Source organism: Ursus arctos, unplaced genomic scaffold (genome assembly GCF_023065955.2).
Source record: "Ursus arctos isolate Adak ecotype North America unplaced genomic scaffold, UrsArc2.0 scaffold_32, whole genome shotgun sequence".
Classification (NCBI taxonomy): Eukaryota; Metazoa; Chordata; class Mammalia; order Carnivora; family Ursidae; genus Ursus; species Ursus arctos.
Window position 1 is genome coordinate 22939732 of NW_026623008.1, and position 20993 is coordinate 22960724.

At 42.0% G+C, this 20993-nt stretch overlaps 1 protein-coding gene across 1 annotated transcript in view; it reads left to right on the plus strand.

The window, feature by feature from the left end:
• Window positions 1-20993, plus strand: part of ZCCHC17 (zinc finger CCHC-type containing 17) — a 52679-nt gene that overhangs the window by 15306 nt on the left and 16380 nt on the right. The window contains exons 3-6 of the mRNA XM_026516832.4: window positions 351-408; window positions 10375-10475; window positions 11863-11954; window positions 19210-19310. Of these exons, the coding sequence (XP_026372617.1) occupies window positions 351-408; window positions 10375-10475; window positions 11863-11954; window positions 19210-19310 (352 nt within the window). The remainder of the gene's footprint in view (window positions 1-350; window positions 409-10374; window positions 10476-11862; window positions 11955-19209; window positions 19311-20993) is intronic.

The following is a 20993-nucleotide window of genomic DNA, read 5'->3' on the forward strand; positions in this document are numbered from 1 at the left end:
CAGCTAATAGAAAGTGTAACTTTATTACTTTATTTCCTGCTGTGTGTTCCCTTTTCTCCAAGTACCTCCTTTGGGGATTTCAGTAGGTGTGGGATTTGGACACCCTTAGATTTTGTCATACCATCTGACAACATTCCAATCCCACCAGTGTTTTTAATGTGTTCACACATACCTGCCAGTCTAAATTTCAAAAAGAACAGAAAGAATATTTGACAGAACATAACTTTTAGAGAGCTTTGCAGCAGTCAGTGCCAAGTAGAAATTCAGGGAGACTAGGTTAAATGCTATGGAAGAGAGATTCTCATTTGTGTGACATTGATTCTTTTTTTTTTTTCCCTTGGTCTTTATAGGTTGCTATGGTGACAGACTATGGAGCCTTCATCAAAATCCCAGGCTGTCGGAAGCAAGGTGGGAAACTGTCACTTGAAATTCAGCCCTTCTGTTCCACTGTCTTCTCTCACCCCATCACATCCTGATTATAGACTCTTTTTCAAACAGTAGTTTTGTTTTTGTCTTTAGCGTAGAGGTATGAATGTAGACAAATGCTGATAGTCCATGTTTTCGTAGGTCTTAACTTCAGAAGAATGATGCTCTCTGACTTGGTGGGGAGCTGGGTGTAGCCACTTGGGTTCACTTCTGGAACCAGCTCTTGTCTAAATTTCACCTGTGACCCTAGGCAAGGCACTTGACCTCTTTGGTCTTAGGATTTGGGGTAGGGCAAGCTGTTTCCTCTCTGAGGCTGACGTTGTGAATTTTCTAGTATGTGGCACATGGAATGGGAATAGTGTTGTAACCAATACGAATATTTCATATATATCATGCTTTAATTTTTCTTTTTAAAGTGATAGGCATTTGTTGAATATTTCTTGAGAATCCCCTCCGTATCTATAATCTTATTTGTTTCTTAAAATAATTGTGGTAAGTAGAAAAGACAAGTTCTACAGACTGGTGGCCTGCTGAGAGTGATTTAGCTAGATAATGGCACAGCTAGGTCTAGAACCTGAGCCTCCTAATTCCTAGCCCGGTGGGCTTTTTACCGTATCATAGTACTAGTAGACCCAAAAACTCAGCTTGCTAGTTCCTCATGCTATAATAAATAAGGATTTATCAAAGATTTTAATGTAAAAAAATTAACTATAAGGATATTATTAGAAAAAATATAGAATGATATTTGACTTCATAAAAGTAAAAACTTGTATTTCAAAAATCATAAGCAGGGGGCGCCTGGGTAGCACAGTTGTTAAGCATCTGCCTTCAGCTCAGGGCGTGATCCCGGCGTTCCGGGATCGAGTCCCACATCGGGCTCCTCCGCTGGGAGCCTGCTTCTTCCTCTCCCACTCCCCCTGCCTGTGTTCCCTCTCTCGCTGGCTGTCTCTCTGTCACATAAATGAATGGGATCTTTTAAAAAAAAAAAATCATAAGCAAAGTTAAGTTGGGAAAAAGAATTTGTAGGACACATGACAAAAGACTAATAAAAAAAGGGAAAGTAGGAAAAGGAGCTAAAAATATGGAAAGAATTCACAGGAGAAAGAATAGCAATTGATCGATAAATACCTTAAAAGATGCTCATTCTCCGGATTGATTTAAAACTAACTTAAGTGGCGCCTGGGTGTCTTAGTTGGGTAGGTGTCTGACTCTTAGTTTTGTCTTGGGTCATGATCTCAGAGTCCTGGGATTGAGCCCCATGTCCAGCTCTGTGCTCAGGGTGGAGCCTGCTTGGGATTCTTTCTCTCTCCCTCTGCCCCACCACTTTGTGCGTGCTCTCTCTTGCTCTCTAAAATAAATAAATCTTTTTTTTTTTTTAAGATTTTATTTATTTATTTGACAGAGACAGACAACCAGCGAGAGAGAGAACACAAGCAGGGGGAGTGGGAGAGGAAGAAGCAGGCTCCCAGCGGAGGAGCCTGATGTGGGGCTCGATCCCAGAACGCTGGGATCACGCCCTGAGCCGAAGGCAGACGCTTAACGACTGTGCCACCCAGGCGCCTCTAAAATAAATAAATCTTAAAAAATAAAAGAAAACTAGGGGCTCCTGGGTGGCTCAGTTGTTAAGCGTCTGCCTTCAGCTCAGGTCATGATCCCAGGGTTCTGGGTTTGAGCCCCGTATTGGCCTCCCTGCTCAGTGGGAAGCATTCTTCTCCCTCTTCCACTCCCCCTGCTTGTGTTCCCTCTCTCCCTGTCTCTCTCTGTCAAATAAATAAATAAAATCTTAAAAAAAAAAAAAAAGAAAAGCTAACTTAAACTGTGGCACATCTATGCAATGACTGCTACTTGGCAGTAAAGAGTAATGAGAATCAAGTGTGGATGTATGCAACACTCTGGCTCAAGCTCCGGAGAATTATGTTGAGTGAAAAAAGCTAATCCCAAAAGGTTGCAGACCTTATGATTCCTTTTGTGTAACATCCTGTTTTTTTGTTTTTTGTTTTTTTGGCAGTTTTATCGAGAAGCAATGCATATACCGTGCATTTCACTCAAATGTACAGTTCAGTGGGGTTTGTTTTTGTTTTTTTTGTATATTCACAGTTTTGCAACCATCACTACAATCTAAAGCGAGAACATTTTCATCACCCCCCAAAGAGAAACTCCGTACCTATTAGCAGTCACTCCAAATTAGCATCCCACCTGCCCGAGCCTGAGGCAGCCCCTAGTCTACCTTCTGTCTTTATATGTTTGCCTCATCTGGACATTTCTTAATAAGTGGAATCAGACAACATGTGGTCTTTTTGACTGGCTTCTTTCACTCAGCATGTTTTCTAGGATCTTCCATGCTGGCATGTGTCAGTACTGCAGTTGTTTATTGCCATTGCAAAATGTGGCATGTCATTAACCAGTTCTCCAATTCTCTGATTCTCTGACACCAGCTGGGTATCCTACAGTTTAATTCAATTCTGACACTAACTGCCCAGAGGTAGCGCCCGACTCCACAGACTTTAGGGCTGTGTTCCACAAGACTGCCCTCACGTCAGACGCCAGTTACAAGCATCGAGTCCCCAGGTTACCCACACTACTGTCAGACTTGGCTACACATTTGAATGTTCCCACACCACCCCCCCAGTTTTGATAATTTGCTAGAACAACTCAGAGAACACCAGAGATGCTATACTTACAGTTAAGAAGCTGGGTAAAGGGTACCCAGGATTTCTCTGCATTATTTCTTTTGACTACATGTGAATCTAAAATTACCTCAAGATTTTTGAGATTAACAAATGTTGAAGACATTGCTGTTACCCTGTATGTTAACTAACTGGAATTTAAATAAAAACTTAAAAAAATTGCTGTTAATAGGGGCGCCTGGATGGCTCAGTTGTTAAGCATCTGCCTTCGGCTCAGGGCGTGATCCTGGTGTTCTGGGATTAAGCCCCACGTCAGGCTCCTCTGCTGGGAGCCTGTTTCTTCCTCTCCCACTCCCCCTGCTCGTGTTCCCTCTCTCGCTGGCTGTCTCTGTCTCTGTCGAATGAATAAATAAAATCTTTAAAAAAAATTGCTGTTAATAACCAATTTTGGAAGTGGGTATTTCCAATAATAGTTTTATTTACTGTTGGGAGTATAAATTGTTATAGATTTTGGCAATGTCTATTCACATTTTTAATGTGCTTCCCCTTTAATCCAGCAGTCCTTTAGCGGATTTAGTTTGTAGCGTAGACTTAGATAAATTATGTACATTTAGGCAGTGGACTATGCAGATGATAAGAAGCATGATACTTTGATGCTGGTGCCTTCTTCATTTTATCAGAAAGGACCTGTGAGAAGTTTTGATACAGCTCCCCCTACACTGAGGCCTGACTGAGAGCCTTTATAAGATAGCACTGGTTGTCGGAAGCATTCTTATTTCAGAGATGGTAAAGTGAGGGCAGGAAAGTGCCTCTTAGAATTGATGAAATGGATGCGTCCCAACTTACTGAAATGGAAAGATGTCCAAGATAGATGAAAAAGCATGTTGCAGCAGAGTTTGAAGAACATGACCTTCCTGCCTACATTAAAAAAAATTGTTTTTTAAAGATTTTATTTATTTATTTATTTATTTATTTATCAGAGGGAGAGAGCACAAGCAAGGGGAGAGGCAGGCAGGGGAAAAGCAGGCTCCTTTCTGAGCAAGGAGCCTGATGTGGGACTCAATCCCAGGACCGTGGGACTCGATCCTAGGACCCTGGGATCATGACCTGAACTGAAGGCAGACACTTAACCCACTGAGCCACCCAGGCCTTCTGTCCCTACCTATATTTTAAAGCATGTGTATATTAGCCTATGTAGTTTTTGAATTATTGCATATGTTTAGAAGAAAGCCTAGAAGCATACTCAACAAACTGTTGACAGAGGTTACCTCTGGCTGTTTTAGTTCGCTAGGGGAGACATGGACATGAAATAGGGACTTTTTCTTTGTGCAGTTTTTTATTTTTTTTAATTAATTTTTTAAAAAGATTTTATTTATTTATTTGACAGAGAGAGAGAGAGAGAGAGAGACAGCCAGCGAGAGAGGGAACACAAGCAAGGGGAGTGGGAGAAGCAGGCTCCCAGCAGAGGAGCCCAATGTGGGACTCGATCTTAGAACACCGGGATCATGCCCTCAGCCCAAGACAGACAGCTTAACGACCAAGCCACCTGGGCACCCCTGTGCATTTTTTAAAACAAAATTTTTCTTTAAAAGTAAGTCCAACAGCTGATTTTTGGATAACGAAGCCATGCTTCTAGCCTTGGAGACTACTTGCCACAAATTGCATCTTGGAATTAGAAAGGGCTCACCAGTGGTTTCCAAGCTAGCAGTCAGCAATCTGTTATAAAGTTTCTCATTTTATGTCGTCTAGGATTTAATGAGGGGGATCTCATCCTGGTCCCTATGGGCATGCACCTCTTTTGGTCTGAAGACAGATTTTCTTGGTGTACTTGCCATAGCTCCCAGTACTTGAAAGTCCCATCCTTACCTGAGCACTTATGTGGCACTTTGGGGACCATGTGGAGATGAGGGCCTGCCTCCTCTCAGCAGTCAGTCTTCAACTCGCTCATGTCCATGCCCTGTCAGGGGATGCCTCTGATTGTGGCTTCCTGCTTACAAGTGATCTGTGAGTCTGACAGCTGGCGAGACAGGCCTCAGAGGGAGAGCTCAGGAAGCCAAGTAATTAGGTGGGAACTCTCTAATCCTGGGCTTTTCTGGGGGTTTACTGCATAACTTGAACAGTTGTATTTTAGCTTCTTTACTCTCAAAGGGGAAGGTCATTAAGTCCCGTGCCAAAAGGACTGAGCTAAAAAAATAATTCTGGTCTCCAGATTTTAACATTTTGATTCAGGAAGGGAGACTCTTGAGTTGTTTTTCTCAGCCTTCTAGTCTCAGAATTTTTACCACTACTTGAAGACCCCTTCCTAGTATTCAGATCTAAACTAGACTTTTCCCCCATCTCATAGTGGTACTTAATAGAACTATCTGTGATGATGGAAGTGTTCTCTATCTGTTCCAGTGTGTTTTCTGACACTAATCAATTCTCCGGATTCCAACAGCAGGTGTCTTAATTCAGTTCTGACACTATCTATCTGGAGTAAGCGTCAGATCCCACAAGTTAAACTTCACATGACAGTCATAAGTCCTGAGCCACCTGTACTTCTGACTGGTGGACTATGAAGCAAGGCTTCCCCATGACCCCCTCCTCAAGTTTGATAATTTCCTAGAATGGCAAGGTATGGGTGGGGGGGTGTACTCTCACCTTATGTGTCTTCTCTGACACACCACCCTCCCAATAAGCTGATGTGTTCACTAACCTGGAAGCTTTCTGAATCTCGTCGTTCAAGAGTTTCTATAGAGCTTAATCTCTAGGCCCTCCCCCTCTTTCCTGGAGACCAGTGGGGCTGAAAGTTCCAACCCTGTCATCATTTGATCTTTTGGAGACTTGGCCCATCCAGAGACATCTAGGGGCCCTACCCTAAGTCACCTCATTAGCACAAACTCTGGTGTGATCAGAAGGGGCTTATGAATAGCAAAAGACTCTCCTATCACTGGAGAGATTCCAGGAGTTATAGGAGTTCTGTGCAGGCTGTGTAGGATCCAGGGACAAAGACCAAATATATTTTTGTATTATAGCACATCTGTGCTGTCCAGTAATGTAGCCACTGACTTTTAACTTCATTTATTTTAATTTAAATTTAAGCTTAAAACAGCAACATGGCTAGTGACTATCATAGTGTCAGTGTAGTTTTTTTATGAAGTTCTTTTTTTTCTTCTATCCTCTGCCCCACCAGCACATCAGATTTGGGGATCAGAGGTTGTTCAGTGTTATACCTTTAAAGTGTTTTGCTTATGGTAGAAGTTCAAATATTTTTACTTTGTGGAGCCCAACGCAAGGGCTTGAACTCACGACCCTGAGATCAAGCCCTGAGCTGAGATCTAGAGTCAGACACTTAACCAACTGAGCCACCCAGTCACCCCGAAGCTCAAATATTTTTAGCAGTGAATTCAGTTTAGCAAATAATTCTTGAATTCTGTTATCTGATCACTACGTTAGGTGGGAACACAGAGGTAAGAAAACAGTCCCTGCTGCTCTCAGATTGTTCATAGTCTGGAGATACGAACAAATTACAGTGTGGTGTAATAATATAAGTGAAGTTGCAGTTGTCCCTGAGCTGTGAAATGATGGGGCCTAGAACAGTACCTGGGGAATAGTGGGTATTCAGTACATTTTATTAAATGAATAAATTCTAGTCCCAGCTGTGCCATTTATTGATTTTTGACTTCCATTTGCTTTGGACTTGAGCCTTAGTTCCCTTATCTGTGAAATGGGAATGATGTGCATATTTTCGAGTTTCTTGATTGGCAGGATCGTATCTTACTTGTCCTTGAATTCGTTTTTGCCTATGATATTGTGGATATTTAGTAACTGTTTGAACGAATCTATAATCCCAACAAGATAAAGGGTGTGAACGCACTTTAACTTGTGGACTTACATTATTGTCATACACCACTGATTGGTGATAACTTATTTGAACATTCTAGAAAGGGAATTCAGATCCCCCAAAGATAAAGGGGACCTTTTATTTTGACAGTTTTGGGCCATAGCTGTTCTCTAATGGTTTATAATTTTCACCTCTTTATATAGTCAGTGGGAGTTGTAGAAGAAATTAAGGTTGAACAACACATTTGGGAGAATATTTTTAAGGGAATAATAATAGGCTACCTCTGTTTGTTTTTTATATATAGTGACTGAGATGCTAGCTCTTTCCAAGTTGTCAGAATTTCTTTTCTTTTACCGGCAGACATTCGGATGGGATTCAGTCCAAGTGTCATGTTGGGTTTACTAAACATGATGATGGACTTGATATGCCCTTTGGGCATTTATGGCTTCATGTCAGAAATACAGGCACAAACTGCTCTGAAGAGCTCCCTTCCATGTAGACGGACAAGGAAAGCATTTTCGTTGTTTCTGTTCATTTTGGAGCATATGCTGAAGCAGCATTAGATGTGTTTCTACTACTTGTAGATGAGACCATCTTTTTTTTTTTAAATTGAAAAGATAACACAGACCAATAATAAAAAAATGGAGAAATATCAGTGTGTTGTAGAAGACCCTACAGACTCATACTTGAATTGCAGTTCTTTACTAGCTTTGTGATCTTGCACAGTGTATTTAACTTCCACAGTACTTGCTCGTGTGAACCTACGTCACAGGGTTGATAGAAGGGATGAATGGGTGGATGTACTGTATTTAGTGAGGTATCCGGCACAGAGGGAGGGGGCCTCAATTATGTTATTTGGTGCCCTTTACCATATGCACTTGATTCAACTGTGGGTAGCAGAGAAATACCTCCCAAGAATATATACTGTCCTCTGAGAATGCAGCTGGTGATGAATTCCCATACAGAGTGTGGGATTAGCCATAGATAGAAATATACCAGGTAATTGCCTATAAGTCTGTGACTAAATAGATGAGAGCACTGGAGAAGGTGACAAGATAATCTTGAGTGTGATTCCAGAGAAAAGGGATTGGAATGAAATTATAATTTAGGAGACTGAAATCTAATTGACTATATCATTCTATCTAGGGGGAGATTATGTGAACAGGGCAGGTTGTCAGCTTGGAACATAGTAAAAGAAAGCCTGAGTATCTGAAGTTGGCAGTGTTTGTCTTGCCTTATGTAGAGCAGAAATGGATCTGATGCTAGGAACTAGAGAGAGGTGGATTCTTTTATGAGGAAGTGATAGTCCATTAAACTTGTGGACTGGAAACCTATCTTAAACCATGTGTCTCCATTTGTTCTGATTCTGGTTGAAGCCATTTCTGATCACTTATCCAAATTTCTAGGTATTTGGTACTGGGAGCAGTGGGTAGTTTATTAGGCAAGGACTGGGAATTAAAAAAAAGTATATCCTCGGGATGCCTGGGTGGCTCAGTCATTTAAGCGTCTGCCTTCAGCTCAGGTCGTGGTTCCAGGGTTCTGGGATCAATTCCCGATTTGGGCTCGTTGCTCAGTGGGGAGCCTGCTTCTCCCTCTGCCTGCTGCTCCCCCTGCTTGTTGTGCATGTGCGTGCTTTCTCTCTCCCTCTCTCTCCCACGAATAAATAAATCTTTAAAAAATATATATATATATCTTCTGTTGTAAATTAATAAATTGGTGAATTGTGTCTGTCCTTGTACCAATCACTAAATTTACAATCTGATTAATATATTTTATTTTTATTATTTTAAAAGATTTTATTGAGAAAAGTACGTATGCACATGAGAGTATGCACATGAGAGCACAAACGGAAGGGGGAGGGGCAGAGGGAGAGGGATACTGTATATAATTTTCTGTTGTACTGTTGTTATTTACATGGGAAAATGTTGGTTGTCTTCAGTGCTTGACACAGAGAAGGCAATCAAATATTTACTAAAGAATGAATTACAGACATATTCTTATATAATCTTTTGAACATCGTTTTAAAAAAATTTTTTTTAGAAGATTTTATTTATTTGAGATAGCTTGCAAAAGAGAGCATGAGTGGGGCGGGGTGGGGTGGGTGCAGGAGAGATAGAAGCAGACTCCCTGCTGAACAGAGAGCCCAACTTGGGGCTCAATCCCAGGACCCTGAGATCATGACATGAGCTGAAGGCAGATGCATAACTGACTAAGCCACCCAGGTGCCCCTAGTTTGTTTCTAATTTTTCCAGTCTTCAAAATACATTGAAGGGGACAGAAACACAGTTGAGAAATGTTTTGGCTATTCTCACTGTGGGGTGCAGAATAAATCTAGCTGACCCCAGGGCTGTATCAGGTGCTCAGATTACACCCACAGGGCTTTGTTTCTTACCTCTGGCTAGCTCTTGCCACCTGGTGGTAAAGATGGGCATTGGTGAATTTTTGTAGTTTATTATCCTGACAGATGTCTTGAAAATGATGAGTTGATTTAGCTAATCACTCAGTGGGGTGAACTATCTTGATTGATTAAGCATGTGTCGTGTGCCCACAGTTGGGGGTTATGTCAGCTTCAACCAAATCACATGGACCAGAATAATTTTAGAAAATAGGGAATGTGATGTTGATTAATACTTCAATAATTTTATTCATAAAAATCTGAAATTGTGTATTAAAAAAAAAGTAGGGAAGATCGTTCTCCCAGGAAAGGACTTTGGACAGATAGGAAAAGGAGATCTATTATAAATATTTTAAAAATTATTTAATACTAACGCATCATTTAACTTTTAATTAGTTTTATTAAATATTTTTACCACTCTTGTTAGTGATTGCTAAATGATTTCTAAAATTTTATACTAGCCTTGCAATATTTCTTATTTTACTACACTTTCACCCATGGGTATTATTTTCTCAGTATGTTGTTAACTTAATAGATTAAAAATAGCACCTTGTTTAGATTTTCTTTTTTCACTTAACGTCTATCATAATTATTTTCTGTAATTGTAATTTAATTGGCTGCTTACTCTTCTATTTGATTGCTTTACCATAGTTTACCAAGCTTATTTTCCAATTATTGGTCATTTAGATTGCTTTATAGTTTTTTTTAAAACCTTTGTAGGTAATAATACTACAAGTATTTTTATAAACCCATAGGTTTTTGGTTTTTGCCTCCGTTGAGTTTTTTCTTTTGGAAAAATTCTAATGATGTTATTCTTGCATCAAAGGTATAAACATCTTGATGCCCTTGCTTTCAAAAACTTCCACTGACTTGCGTTTTTACTAATGTGTTGTCTTATATCACGTTTGCTAATGTTGAGCATTATTTTTAAAGAATATGTTTTGATTAAGTACAAAAAGTGATCTCAGATTGTTTTAATTTACAGTTTTAAATTAACAGACATTTTTCAGTGAGTCCTCAACTCCCATCTTTTCCTTACCTCATTATTTGGAGTATAAATACCAGATATACCCTGTGCTTTATTTCATTTCTTTTGTACCCAGGTCTGGTCCATCGAACTCACATGTCATCCTGTCGTGTGGATAAGCCCTCTGAGATAGTAGATGTCGGAGACAAAGTGTGGGTTAAGCTTATTGGTCGAGAGGTAAGGTTCTGTGCAACTTTCACGTTGTTAGAAAGACCGAGGAAAAGCTGGGGGGGGCAGTGTTGGTATTTCATGATGGTGAATGTGGATATATTGTTAACTGTGGCTGATGATCTTATTTTTGAATCCTGCCACTGTATTCTGTCCTGAATTGAAACCTTCTGGCCGGTTGTCCTGTAAACTCAGAAGGGATGTGCTGTAAACTATAATAACTGTGGTGCAATAAGTACATGTTTATAGAACTTTCCTCCCTGAAGTTTATCCAAATGGTGGGTAGGAAAAAAAAAAAAAAAGAAAAGAACCAAAAAGACAGAAGAAAACTTAATTTGTGGAACTGGTCTTTATCATAAATTTCAAAGAATAGCTGCCAGGTACACTTCAGTTTGGACCAAAACAATGAAAAGACACAGAGGTTACCGTTATTGCTCCTAATACCTGGCACCATGTGGCGCGAGGCAAGTGAGAAAGGTGTGAAGGACCCTGTTAACAGCAGCTCACTTGAGGCATGAGGGCTGTGGATGTGGGCAGCATGCTCTTGTCCCAGAGAATGGCAGGGGAGAGAGGTCTGAAAGAGATACTATTCAATAATAGGTACTAGTCTGAGGGATATAAGAGTGAGCCAGACCTAGGTGACCTCAGCTGTTATGGAGCTCGTATAGAATGTAATTGGACGAGACAAATATAAAAGTAAGCAAACATACATATAAAATAATCGTAAATTATAAGTGCTGTAATGGGCTCAAGCAGTATCAGCAGTAGATTTAGATAAAGTGGTCAGTAACAGGCTCTCTGTGGAAATGATGTGGGAGCTTAGACCTAAAGGAAAAGGCACTGGTCATGTGAAAAGTTAGGATAAGCATATTCCAGGCAGGGAGAATAACTGGTGCAGAGACCCTGAAGTGGAAAAGGGCATCAAGTGTTGGAGGAAGCAAAAGAAGACCAACATGGCTAACAATTGCCTTCATGTTTAAAAATGTACTAGACCAAGTCCAAAAAGGGATCTAGTCTAGTCTGGAATGTTTGGGAAATGCATTCTGGGCTCATGGATCTCTGAACCTATCATTATGCTGAACTTACCTGGAAAAAACAGCTTTTATTTTCTGCCTGGTTACCTGTGTTGGCCTTGAATTTCTGAGCAACCATTTCTGTCTTTCCTCCCGAGAAGGACAAGAATGAGATAAAAACCATTTCCTAAAGTTATTCTGCCACAAGATCTATTTATAATGCTCATTAGTACCCCCAGTGTTCCTAGTACAGGACTCAGCCATTAGAGGAGCTCAGTGTTTGTTATAATGATAAAGCTTTGATGCTTAGTTAGATAATTTTAGACCAGCAGTCTAAATAGTGTACTCTTAGCTCTTGGTGACTTTGCTTTTGTCTTTTACAGATGAAAAATGATAGGATAAAAGTGTCCCTCTCCATGAAAGTTGTCAACCAAGGGACTGGGAAAGACCTCGACCCTAACAACGTTATCATTGAGTAGGTAAAAGGTTTGGAAAGGCTACAGTCCTGCTTCTCAAACCACAGAATGCTGTAGTGAATCAGGCTGACCTAGGAACTCTACCATTTATAGTCTCTGATATTGATGAGTTATGTAGCCCTTGTGATCCTTGGATTTCGGTAACACCATACTGCATAGAGTTCTAAGATTGGATGCTAACATGCAAAGCATAGAAATTCTCCATCAGTGGTTTTGTTTCCTTCCCCTTATTCTTTGTCTGCCCTTTAACCAGTTAGCCAACAAGCATTCATGAAGCACCTGCTACTTGTCTCTCTCCTAGCACAGGGGCTCAAAAAAGATAAAGACCATATGGAAGAGTAGGGTAATCTAGAAGCAACGCCAGTGGAGTTTAATGCATCTTGGGATAACTGTGTTCTGAATATGACATTTTACTTTCATTGGCTCTTCTGACCTTTCGTTTAGGAATGGAAGATTTGCTATCCATGGAGGCTAATGTCTGGTGATATAAGGAATTTGCTATCGGTCTCAAAGTTTTTCTTGAATGTATGCCAGTGATTTCTGATCAGGGGTTCCTAGTTCCCTAAGGTTCCGTGAAGGGTTTCTGAACTGTTCCCAGGGTTTCAGAAAGCTAATCAAAATCATGCATTTAACTTCAGGTTAACCATGACTTTATTGTATTGTTTTTGATGTTAAAATACCACATTGTTTATCTCATGCTAATCAGGTGTTCTCAGTGGTTGTTATGTTATTGATTAATTTATTTTTTAAAAAGATTTTATTTATATATTTGAGAGAGAGAGGGAGAGAGAAAGCACGAGAGGGGGGAGAAAGGGTCAGAGGGAGAAGCAGGCTCCCCGCTGAGCAGAGCCTGATGCAGGGTTTGATCCCAGGACCCTGGGATCGTGACCTCAGCTGAAGGTAGACGCTTAACCGACTGAGCCACCCAGGTGCCCCGCCCTCTTTTTTCCTAAAGATTTTATTTTTGGGTGCCTGGGTGACTCAGTCGGTCAAGCATCTGACCCTGCTTTTGGCTCAGGTCATGATCTCAGGGTCCTGAGATCGAGCCCTGTGTTGGGCTTCCTACTCAGGGAGGTATCTGCTTGTCTCCCTCTCCCTCTGCCTCTCCCCGCGTGTGCACTCTTTCTCTCTTTCTCTCTAAAATAAGTAAATAAATCGTAAAAAAAAAAAAAAAAAAAAAAAGGTTTTATTTTTAAGCAATCTCCACACCCAATGTGGGGCTTAAGCCCACAGCTCCAAGATCAATAGTTGCATGCTCCACTGACTGAGCCCGCCAGACATCCCTATATTCCTAGTTTCTATTTTGGTGCTTGGTGATAAGTAGTTTCCCTGTGGTTAATGACAAATTATAGTGGGTCAAGGACCTGAACTAGGACATTGAAGCTAGGGCCCTTTTTACCACATGATGCTTCTAGCTGTTGTATGTGAATTATTTTTTCCATATTTCTGTAGTTTCATCTCTAAATATTGACATATTTGTAAGTCTGATTATTGACAAAACACCTTTCAGTTATAATAGAAATGTTTTATAACTCAGAGCTCAGTAATGTTATTTAAGTCTGGCTTTTGCTGATTACATTATAATAAATTACTTCTGCTCCAAAGAATCCTGTGCTATATACAGACTCATTAAAAAGCAATGGAATTTCCCAAAGTCACCCTTGTAGGGGCAAAATGTAAAACAAGTAAAATAAAAGAGCTACTTCTCTGTCTCAAAACAAGGGTAGAGAAGGGAAGGGGCTCCCTGGTTTTGGGCTGTACAAGTCTCTATGTATAGGCTATTTCTAGTAATAACCAAGTAGCCAAACAGTAACTTTTGTTATAAACTGTTTCTAGAGCTGCATCCAGGAAAGAAAATATAGTGGAATGATGAGAGGTTTTAGTGCTAGACGTAAATCAGAAAGAGTCCTAGTTCTGCTGCAAACTGGTATATGACCTTGAGCAGACTCCTTCTCTTCTCTGACCCTCAGCTTCTTACTCTCAGATGGAGGGGATGATGCCTACATCTCAGAAATGATGGAATGATTTAAATACAAGCTTGTTTGTAAAGAGCCAGATTAGTGTCTAGTCTATGGTAGAAACTTAGTAGATGGTAGCTACTTGTAGTTACTGTTTTAAAAGATCTCTTTGTTTTTCTTCTGTGATTATCACACCTTTTCTTGTGAAAGAATATATAAGACCTGGGAGAACAGGGGGCACACAGCTCTTTCTTATCTCCCAGAGTGCCTGATGTGTAGCAGTTGTTAGTGGTTTCATTTACTCATTTATTCAGCAAATGTTTTTTGGGTTCATATTCTGTATTAGGTACAATGGCAATACCAAGTTTTCTGCCTAAGGGCCTTACTGCCTAGTGTAATGAGATAATTATGTAGATCACTTTAATATAAGGCAAATGTAATAAATGCTAAAAGAGTAGGTTAGGGGCGCCTGGGTGGCTCAGTCGTTAAGCGTCTGCCTTCGGCTCAGGGTGTGATCCCGGCGTTCTGGAATCGAGCCCCACATCGGGCTCTTCCGCTGAGAGCCTGCTTCTTCCTCTCCCACTCCCCCTGCTTGTGTTCCCTCTCTCGCTGGCTGTCTCTCTCTCTGTCAAATAAGTAAATAAAATCTTAAAAAAAAAAAAAAAAAAAGAGTAGGTTAAAGAAAGGGTTCTAGGAATTAGCTTGAAGAGGATGAGTTGATTTCAGACCCTGATGGCTAGAAGAGAGGTGGCATTTGAGCTAGTTCTAGAAGAATGGATAAGATTTTGTCGGGCAGCAGGGGAAGGAATGGTGTTTCTGACAGAAGAAATGATTTAAGGAAAGGCACGAGGTAGTAAAGCACAGGGCACATTAGGAGTCTTGTTTAAGGCAAGAGGAGGGTACAGTCAAGTACTAGAATGTAAGGCTTGAAAGGTATGTTGGGGTCAGATTGTGGAGAGCTTTGACTTTGACTGTCAGTCAAAGAGCGTTAATTTTTTTTAAAGCCCTGGGGCGCCTGGGTGGCTCAGTCAGTTAAGCGTTTGCCTTCAGCTCGGATCATGATCCCAGGGTCCTGGGCTTGAGCCCTGTGTCAGGCTCCCTGCTCAGCGGGGAGTCTACTTCTCCCTCTCCTCCCTGCTTGTGCTCTCTCTTGCTATCTCTGTCTCAAATAAATAAATAAAATATTAAAAAAAATTTTTTAAAGCCCTTGAAGGGCAGAGGCTCCTGATCAGATTAATCTCTCCTTGTACCCCATTCCCTGACCTCGCCCTGTTATGCTCAGTGTCTTAGTGCTGTCTTCAGCCACCCACAGTTTGTCAGCTGCCTTTCATTCTCCATCAAGATCTGTCTTACATTTCATTCCCCCAGTCCCAGAGTGTTAAAGGGAATCTGTAAATGGAAAGGGGAAAGGCAGTTTCCAGGCAGTTTCAGCCAGCATCGCATGGTCTTTTAGAAGAGTGTTTGTGGCTCACCAATGTAATTGTCCACCTGTATGTCTCCCTCCACTGCTAGACTGTAAGCTCCTTGAGAAGGACCCTGTTCTGCCTTTTTGACACACTTACTCATCATTGGCAGTGGTGCTTGCCGCTTAACAGTTGAACTGAACAAAAGAAAGAGTAATTCAACTATGTGCCCTCAGTGGATGGGAGGAGAAAACTTGTTACTGTGTAGATGCAAAGTAGCGAGGCCTGAACCAGCCTGGCAGTGAGCACAGAAAAGGGAGATAGGCAAGTGACACATTTGTTGAGTATGGAGTGGGAGTTATGATTTGGCTTGTTGTATGTTAGAACCCACAGAATATTGGAATTGATTATAATGAGGGTTTGTTTAAGCTGTAACTCATAGCCACTTGAAACTCAGCTCCACAGATAAGGATATCTGAAAGCCATGGAGTTTGTGACTTGCTCAAGTTACGTCCCCAAGATCCTGCCCTAGTTTTTATTTTTTAATTTTTTTTTGAAGATTTTATTTATTTATTTGAGGGAGAGAGAGTGAGCACACAGAGGCAGAGGGAGAAGCAAACTCCCTGCTGAGCAGGGAGCCCTACGTGGGACTCGATCCCGGGACTCTGAGACCATGACCCAAGCCGGAGACAGATGCTTAACCGATTGGGCCACCCAGGTGCCCCTTCTCTACCCTTTTGTAAATAAAAAAAATTATTTTATTGTGGTGAGAACACCTAACATTAGAGCTACCCTCTTAACAAATTTTTAAGTATTGTTGACTAGGTACAGTGTTGTATAACAGAGCTCTAAAATGTAGTTCTTCTTGCTTAACTGAAACTTGATGCCTGTTGATAAGTAACTCCTATTTCCCTCTCTACCCCCCACAACCTTGGTTTTTCTTACTCAAGCTTTATTCTTTGAAAGGACCCTTTCCCATGACCCATACGAGACAGTTGACCTCCTGTCCTTTGAAGATTATGCTAGGGCAAAACCTGGGGATTTGAGCAGGCATTTTCAAAACTTAAATCATATACTTGTCTGCACTGTCCCACTGGATAGCCACTAAGTTACATATGGTTACATACGGTTATTTAAATGTAAATGAAAATTAAAATTTAATCCAATTCCTCAGTTACACTAACTACATTTTAAGTGCTCAGTAGCCACAGACCTAAATATTAGTCAACAGTACAGACATAAATTTATAGAACTGTCCATCATTGCATTCTGTTGGACACTGATATGCTAGATGGTGTGCTTACTGCTTAGATACAGAAAAAAATAAGATACAGACTTATCCTTTTTTTAAAAGATATATTTATTTATTTGAGAAAGAGAGCATGAGTGGGGGAGAGGGAGAGAGAGAATCTCAAGCAGACTCTGCACTGATCTCAGAGCCCGATGTGGGGCTTGATCCCACGACCCTGGGTTCAAGACTTGAGCCAGAATCAAGAGTCGGATGCTTAACCGACCGAACCACCTGGGCGCCCAGACATAGTCTTTATCTTTGAAGGCCTATTCATGGTACAGAGGGTGAGCCAAAATGTAAACAAATCTAACAAAATGACCAGAGAGTAAAACGCTGTGGGAACACAAGAGTAATTGGCTCTTCCTGTGGTGGCAGGGGACATTGTAGAGAAGATGTGGTGTATGAGCTGAGCTGAAGGACCAGGACAGAATATGGAATATCTTGGTCTTTTCTGTTTCCTCCCTTGAACCAGTGTATCCCATGAAACTGTTAGCTAAAATACGTGAGATGGGTAGTTTTGTTCCGCTTTGATATTGTCGTCCTGCCTTTCTCTGGGTAATGTGGCTTTTTTGGCAGAATATTTCTGTTTTTGCTGGACTCCATAGAGACTTGGTGAATAGTTGGAAAAGCTTAGGTGAAGTCAAAGTTCAAAGTTAAAGAGGTTCAGGTAAAGAAAAAATATTTGGTATCAAGAGCACAGAAATTTTTTTTTTTTTTAAGATTTATTTATTTGAGAGAGAGAGAAAGAGGGCATGAGTGGAGGGAGGGGCAGAGGGAAAGAGAATATCAGGCAGAAGCCCTGCTGAGTACAGAGCCCGATGCAGGGCTTGATCCCATGACTCCGAGATCATGATCTGCGCCGAAACCAAGAGCTGGACGCTCAACCAACTGAGCCACCCAGGTGCCCCAAGAGCATAGAAATTTCAACAAACATTTATTTATTTTATTTTTTAAAAGATTTTATTGATTTATTTGACAGAAAGAGAGAGCATAAGCGGGGTGAGCAGCGGGCAGAGAGAGAAGCAGGCTCCCTGCTGAGCAGGGAGCCCAATGTGGGACTGGATCCTGGGACTCTGGGATCATGATTGGAGCTGAAGGCAGATGCTTAACTGACTGAGCCCCCCAGGCATCCCTCAGCAAACGTTTATTGATGCTGTTGCTTGCCAAGCTTTGGGCTAAGGTGTGGAGAAACAAACACAAGTAAGATCTTGTAGAAAGGGCTTACAATCTAGAGAAGAAATGTTAATGTATCAGGCAATAAAGTTGATGTGTGCTAGGACTGCAGTGTGTATAGACTACATTTTGAGTTTGAAAAAAAAAGTGATCGAGGGTGACACTCTTCGATCAAACATTTCTGAGTACCTACTCTGTGCAGGTATCATGTGTTATATCGTAAAGGTCAAAGAAAGAGCCATGACAACTGGGCTGCTTAGGCTCTGCTGCTGGCAGGAGTGTAATTGGTAAACACTACGGAAAACTGGCTGGCGGTGTCTGCTACAGCTGATGCCCTACAACCCAGTGTACTGTTCCGCTCCTACCTGGAACGAGGCATTTCCCTACAGAAATGCATACATATATCTGTCACCGAAAGATGTGCTAGAAAGTTCACAGAAGAAGCACTGTTCATAGTAGAAACTATTCAGATACCCATCAACAGCAAAATACTTATGGCAGTGAGAATCAGTGATCCATAACTGCACATAACAATGTGGATGAATCTCTCAGATGAGTGAAAGAAGCCAGACACAGAAGGGTCCATGCTGTGTAATTCCATTTACATAATTTACAAAAATCGATACAACTAATCTACGCTGTTAGAAGTCAGCATAGTGGTTACCCTTGAGGGCGGCCTGGTGACTAGAGGCGCCTTGGAGGTGCTGGCAATGTTCTGTTTCCTTCGGAGTGTTGGTTTCCTGGGTATGTTCAAATTATGAAAACCAATCAAGCTTAAAATTTTTAAGAAACGCTATAGGAATGTGAACAAATAGATGGATTCTGGCTGAGGGGCTCAGGAGAAGACTTGATAGAAGGAGAGGAGGTGACTAAGCTGAGCCTTGAAGTGTTTGGGGGTGGTGAGGTGGGAGGAGAGAGGGGAAGCAGCATTTCAGAGAGAGGGAACTGCGTGAGCAAGGGCAGTGAACCATCTGGAGAAGGTCGGCTAGTCCTGTTTGGCAGCGCATCTCATGCAAGTAAAGTTGGAGCTGGAGAAGCGGGTTAGAGACACTGTGGAAGGCCTCGAGTACCAAAGGAAGGAATTTGAACTTCAGGTTCTAGGAAGTCTTTGAAGGTCTTTTAAACCCGGGGGTGACCTCATCTGGGTTACAGGGGGCTTAGGAAGGTAAGTAATTATATCTTCATTCTCTGTGCATCAGTGAGCTGAAGTCGTCTCATTCATAATTATTAATTCAGAGCTTGTCCTGAATGAAAAAATATGTTTCATGTTGCTGTTTTCACTACTTGTCTCCGCACGCATGACACTTTTCCTTCTTTCTCCCTCGTACCTGCCAAAGACAGAACAAAAACCCAGCATACAGCATTACCGCCTAGTATCTCTGGCCACATCTCTTAAGGGGGCCAACAGTCAGTATCCTTTTCGTTACAGGCAAGAAGAGAGGCGGCGGCGGTCCTTCCAGGATTACACTGGGCAGAAGATCACCCTCGAGGCTGTCCTGAACACCACCTGCAAGAAGTGCGGCTGTAAAGGTAAGGTGAAGCCTCTGCCAGGCCAGTCCTTCCTCCTTGTGCTGGCCCCTTACTAGGTGGGGGAGACCGCCTGCTTTGGCTGTGGCTCACCGAGCTTTTTAGTCAGTGATGGCCTCACTTGCTCATGCTGTTACTCCTCTTAGACTCTTATCAGAGTTCATTCCCTTTCTGTGTCCTCTTCTGAATGCTGGCCCTGCCAGATACTCTACTGTCACCCCACCTCTCCCCCGCTTTGCGGTTGATGCCCTGTGTGGGCAAGATCCCCATGTACTGCGCCAGGAGGGGTAAGAGTGTTAGCTTATGGTTAACACTGTAAATTTTTATCTCCAAGGACCATTACCATTCTGCTGCAAAAGTGAAGTAACTTGGAAATACATTCCTCAAGGATCCAGGTCAAACCCTTTCTTGCTCTTCTTTTCTCTTTGACTTCAGACTTCTGAATACAGTATCTTTAGTAATGAAAAACACAGGCTAGCCACTTGCTCAGGTTTCTTCTGGTCTTACTCAGGTGTTCAAGAGCTCTCTCAGCCTGACTTCCCTTGTCAGAGCTATCACGAGAGGGATTGCCAGCATCTCATTTTCAGAGTGATCTCAATTTGTCACCCCTTTTCCCTTGCCTTCCATTTACCCTGCTCTCTTGATTTTTCTACAACAGTTGGTAGCAGATTTGTGCCCTGATTGATATCGTGGGAGTTAAGCCCCTACTTACCATTAATGTAGAGGGAGGAAGGGGGAAAAAATTGAAAGAATACCTCCTCAGGGGAATTGTGGGACCATTCCAGATATTTGGAAAACTGTATGCTGTATTCCCCTTCCAGGCACCACCTAGCCTCTGGATTCAGAGTTGCAAAGCAGTCTACACATAGCTTTTTGATGATCTCATGTGCTCCTCTCTGCCCCTGAAATAGGGTCTATGCAAGCTCGGACAAAACCAGCTCTGTGGTTGCTGTTAAAACCAGCTCTGTAGGGACGCCTGGGTGGCTCAGTCATTAAGCGTCTGCCTTCAGCTCAGGGCGTGATCCCTGGGTCCTGGGATCGAGCCCCACATCGGGCTCCCTGCTCCACTGGGAAGCCTGCTTCTTCCTCTCCCACTCCCCCTGCTGTGTTCCCTCTCTCGCTGGCCATCTCTCTCTCTGTCAAATAAATAAATAAAATCTTAAAAAAATAAATAATAAAACCAGCTCTGTAGTAGCTGTTAAACAGACCCTTGATAACCCTATAGGTTCAGGGAGGGTGGGGTCATCTTCAGCTTACGTCCACCAGGTGTTACATGAGGCAGAGAAGAATAATGAGAGATGGAATTTGGTCTAGTCAGCAAAGGTCAGGCCCAAGGGGGTTGGTTTTGGTGCAGCAGGAAGAGAACAGAACAGGAAGGCATGAAACCTGGAGTAAGTTTTAGCTCTGCTGCTCTGTGACCTTGAGCTACTTTCCTACTCTGGGCCTTTATATCTGCACATGCAGTATTGGGTTTGATGATCTCTAAGGCCCTTGCCAGACCTGACAGTCTGAATGTTGAGTGCCCCTAGGTGACTGCCTGTCTCTCAGTGTGTTAGCTTGGATGTGAATGCCACCTTCCTGCCAGCTGCCTGAGAGCTATCTTCCTGTAGGGCTTGGCCTGCCACTCGGCTCCCTCTGCTAAGCATTCTGTTCTCTGGAGCAGCCTTTCAATGTCAGGAATAAGTT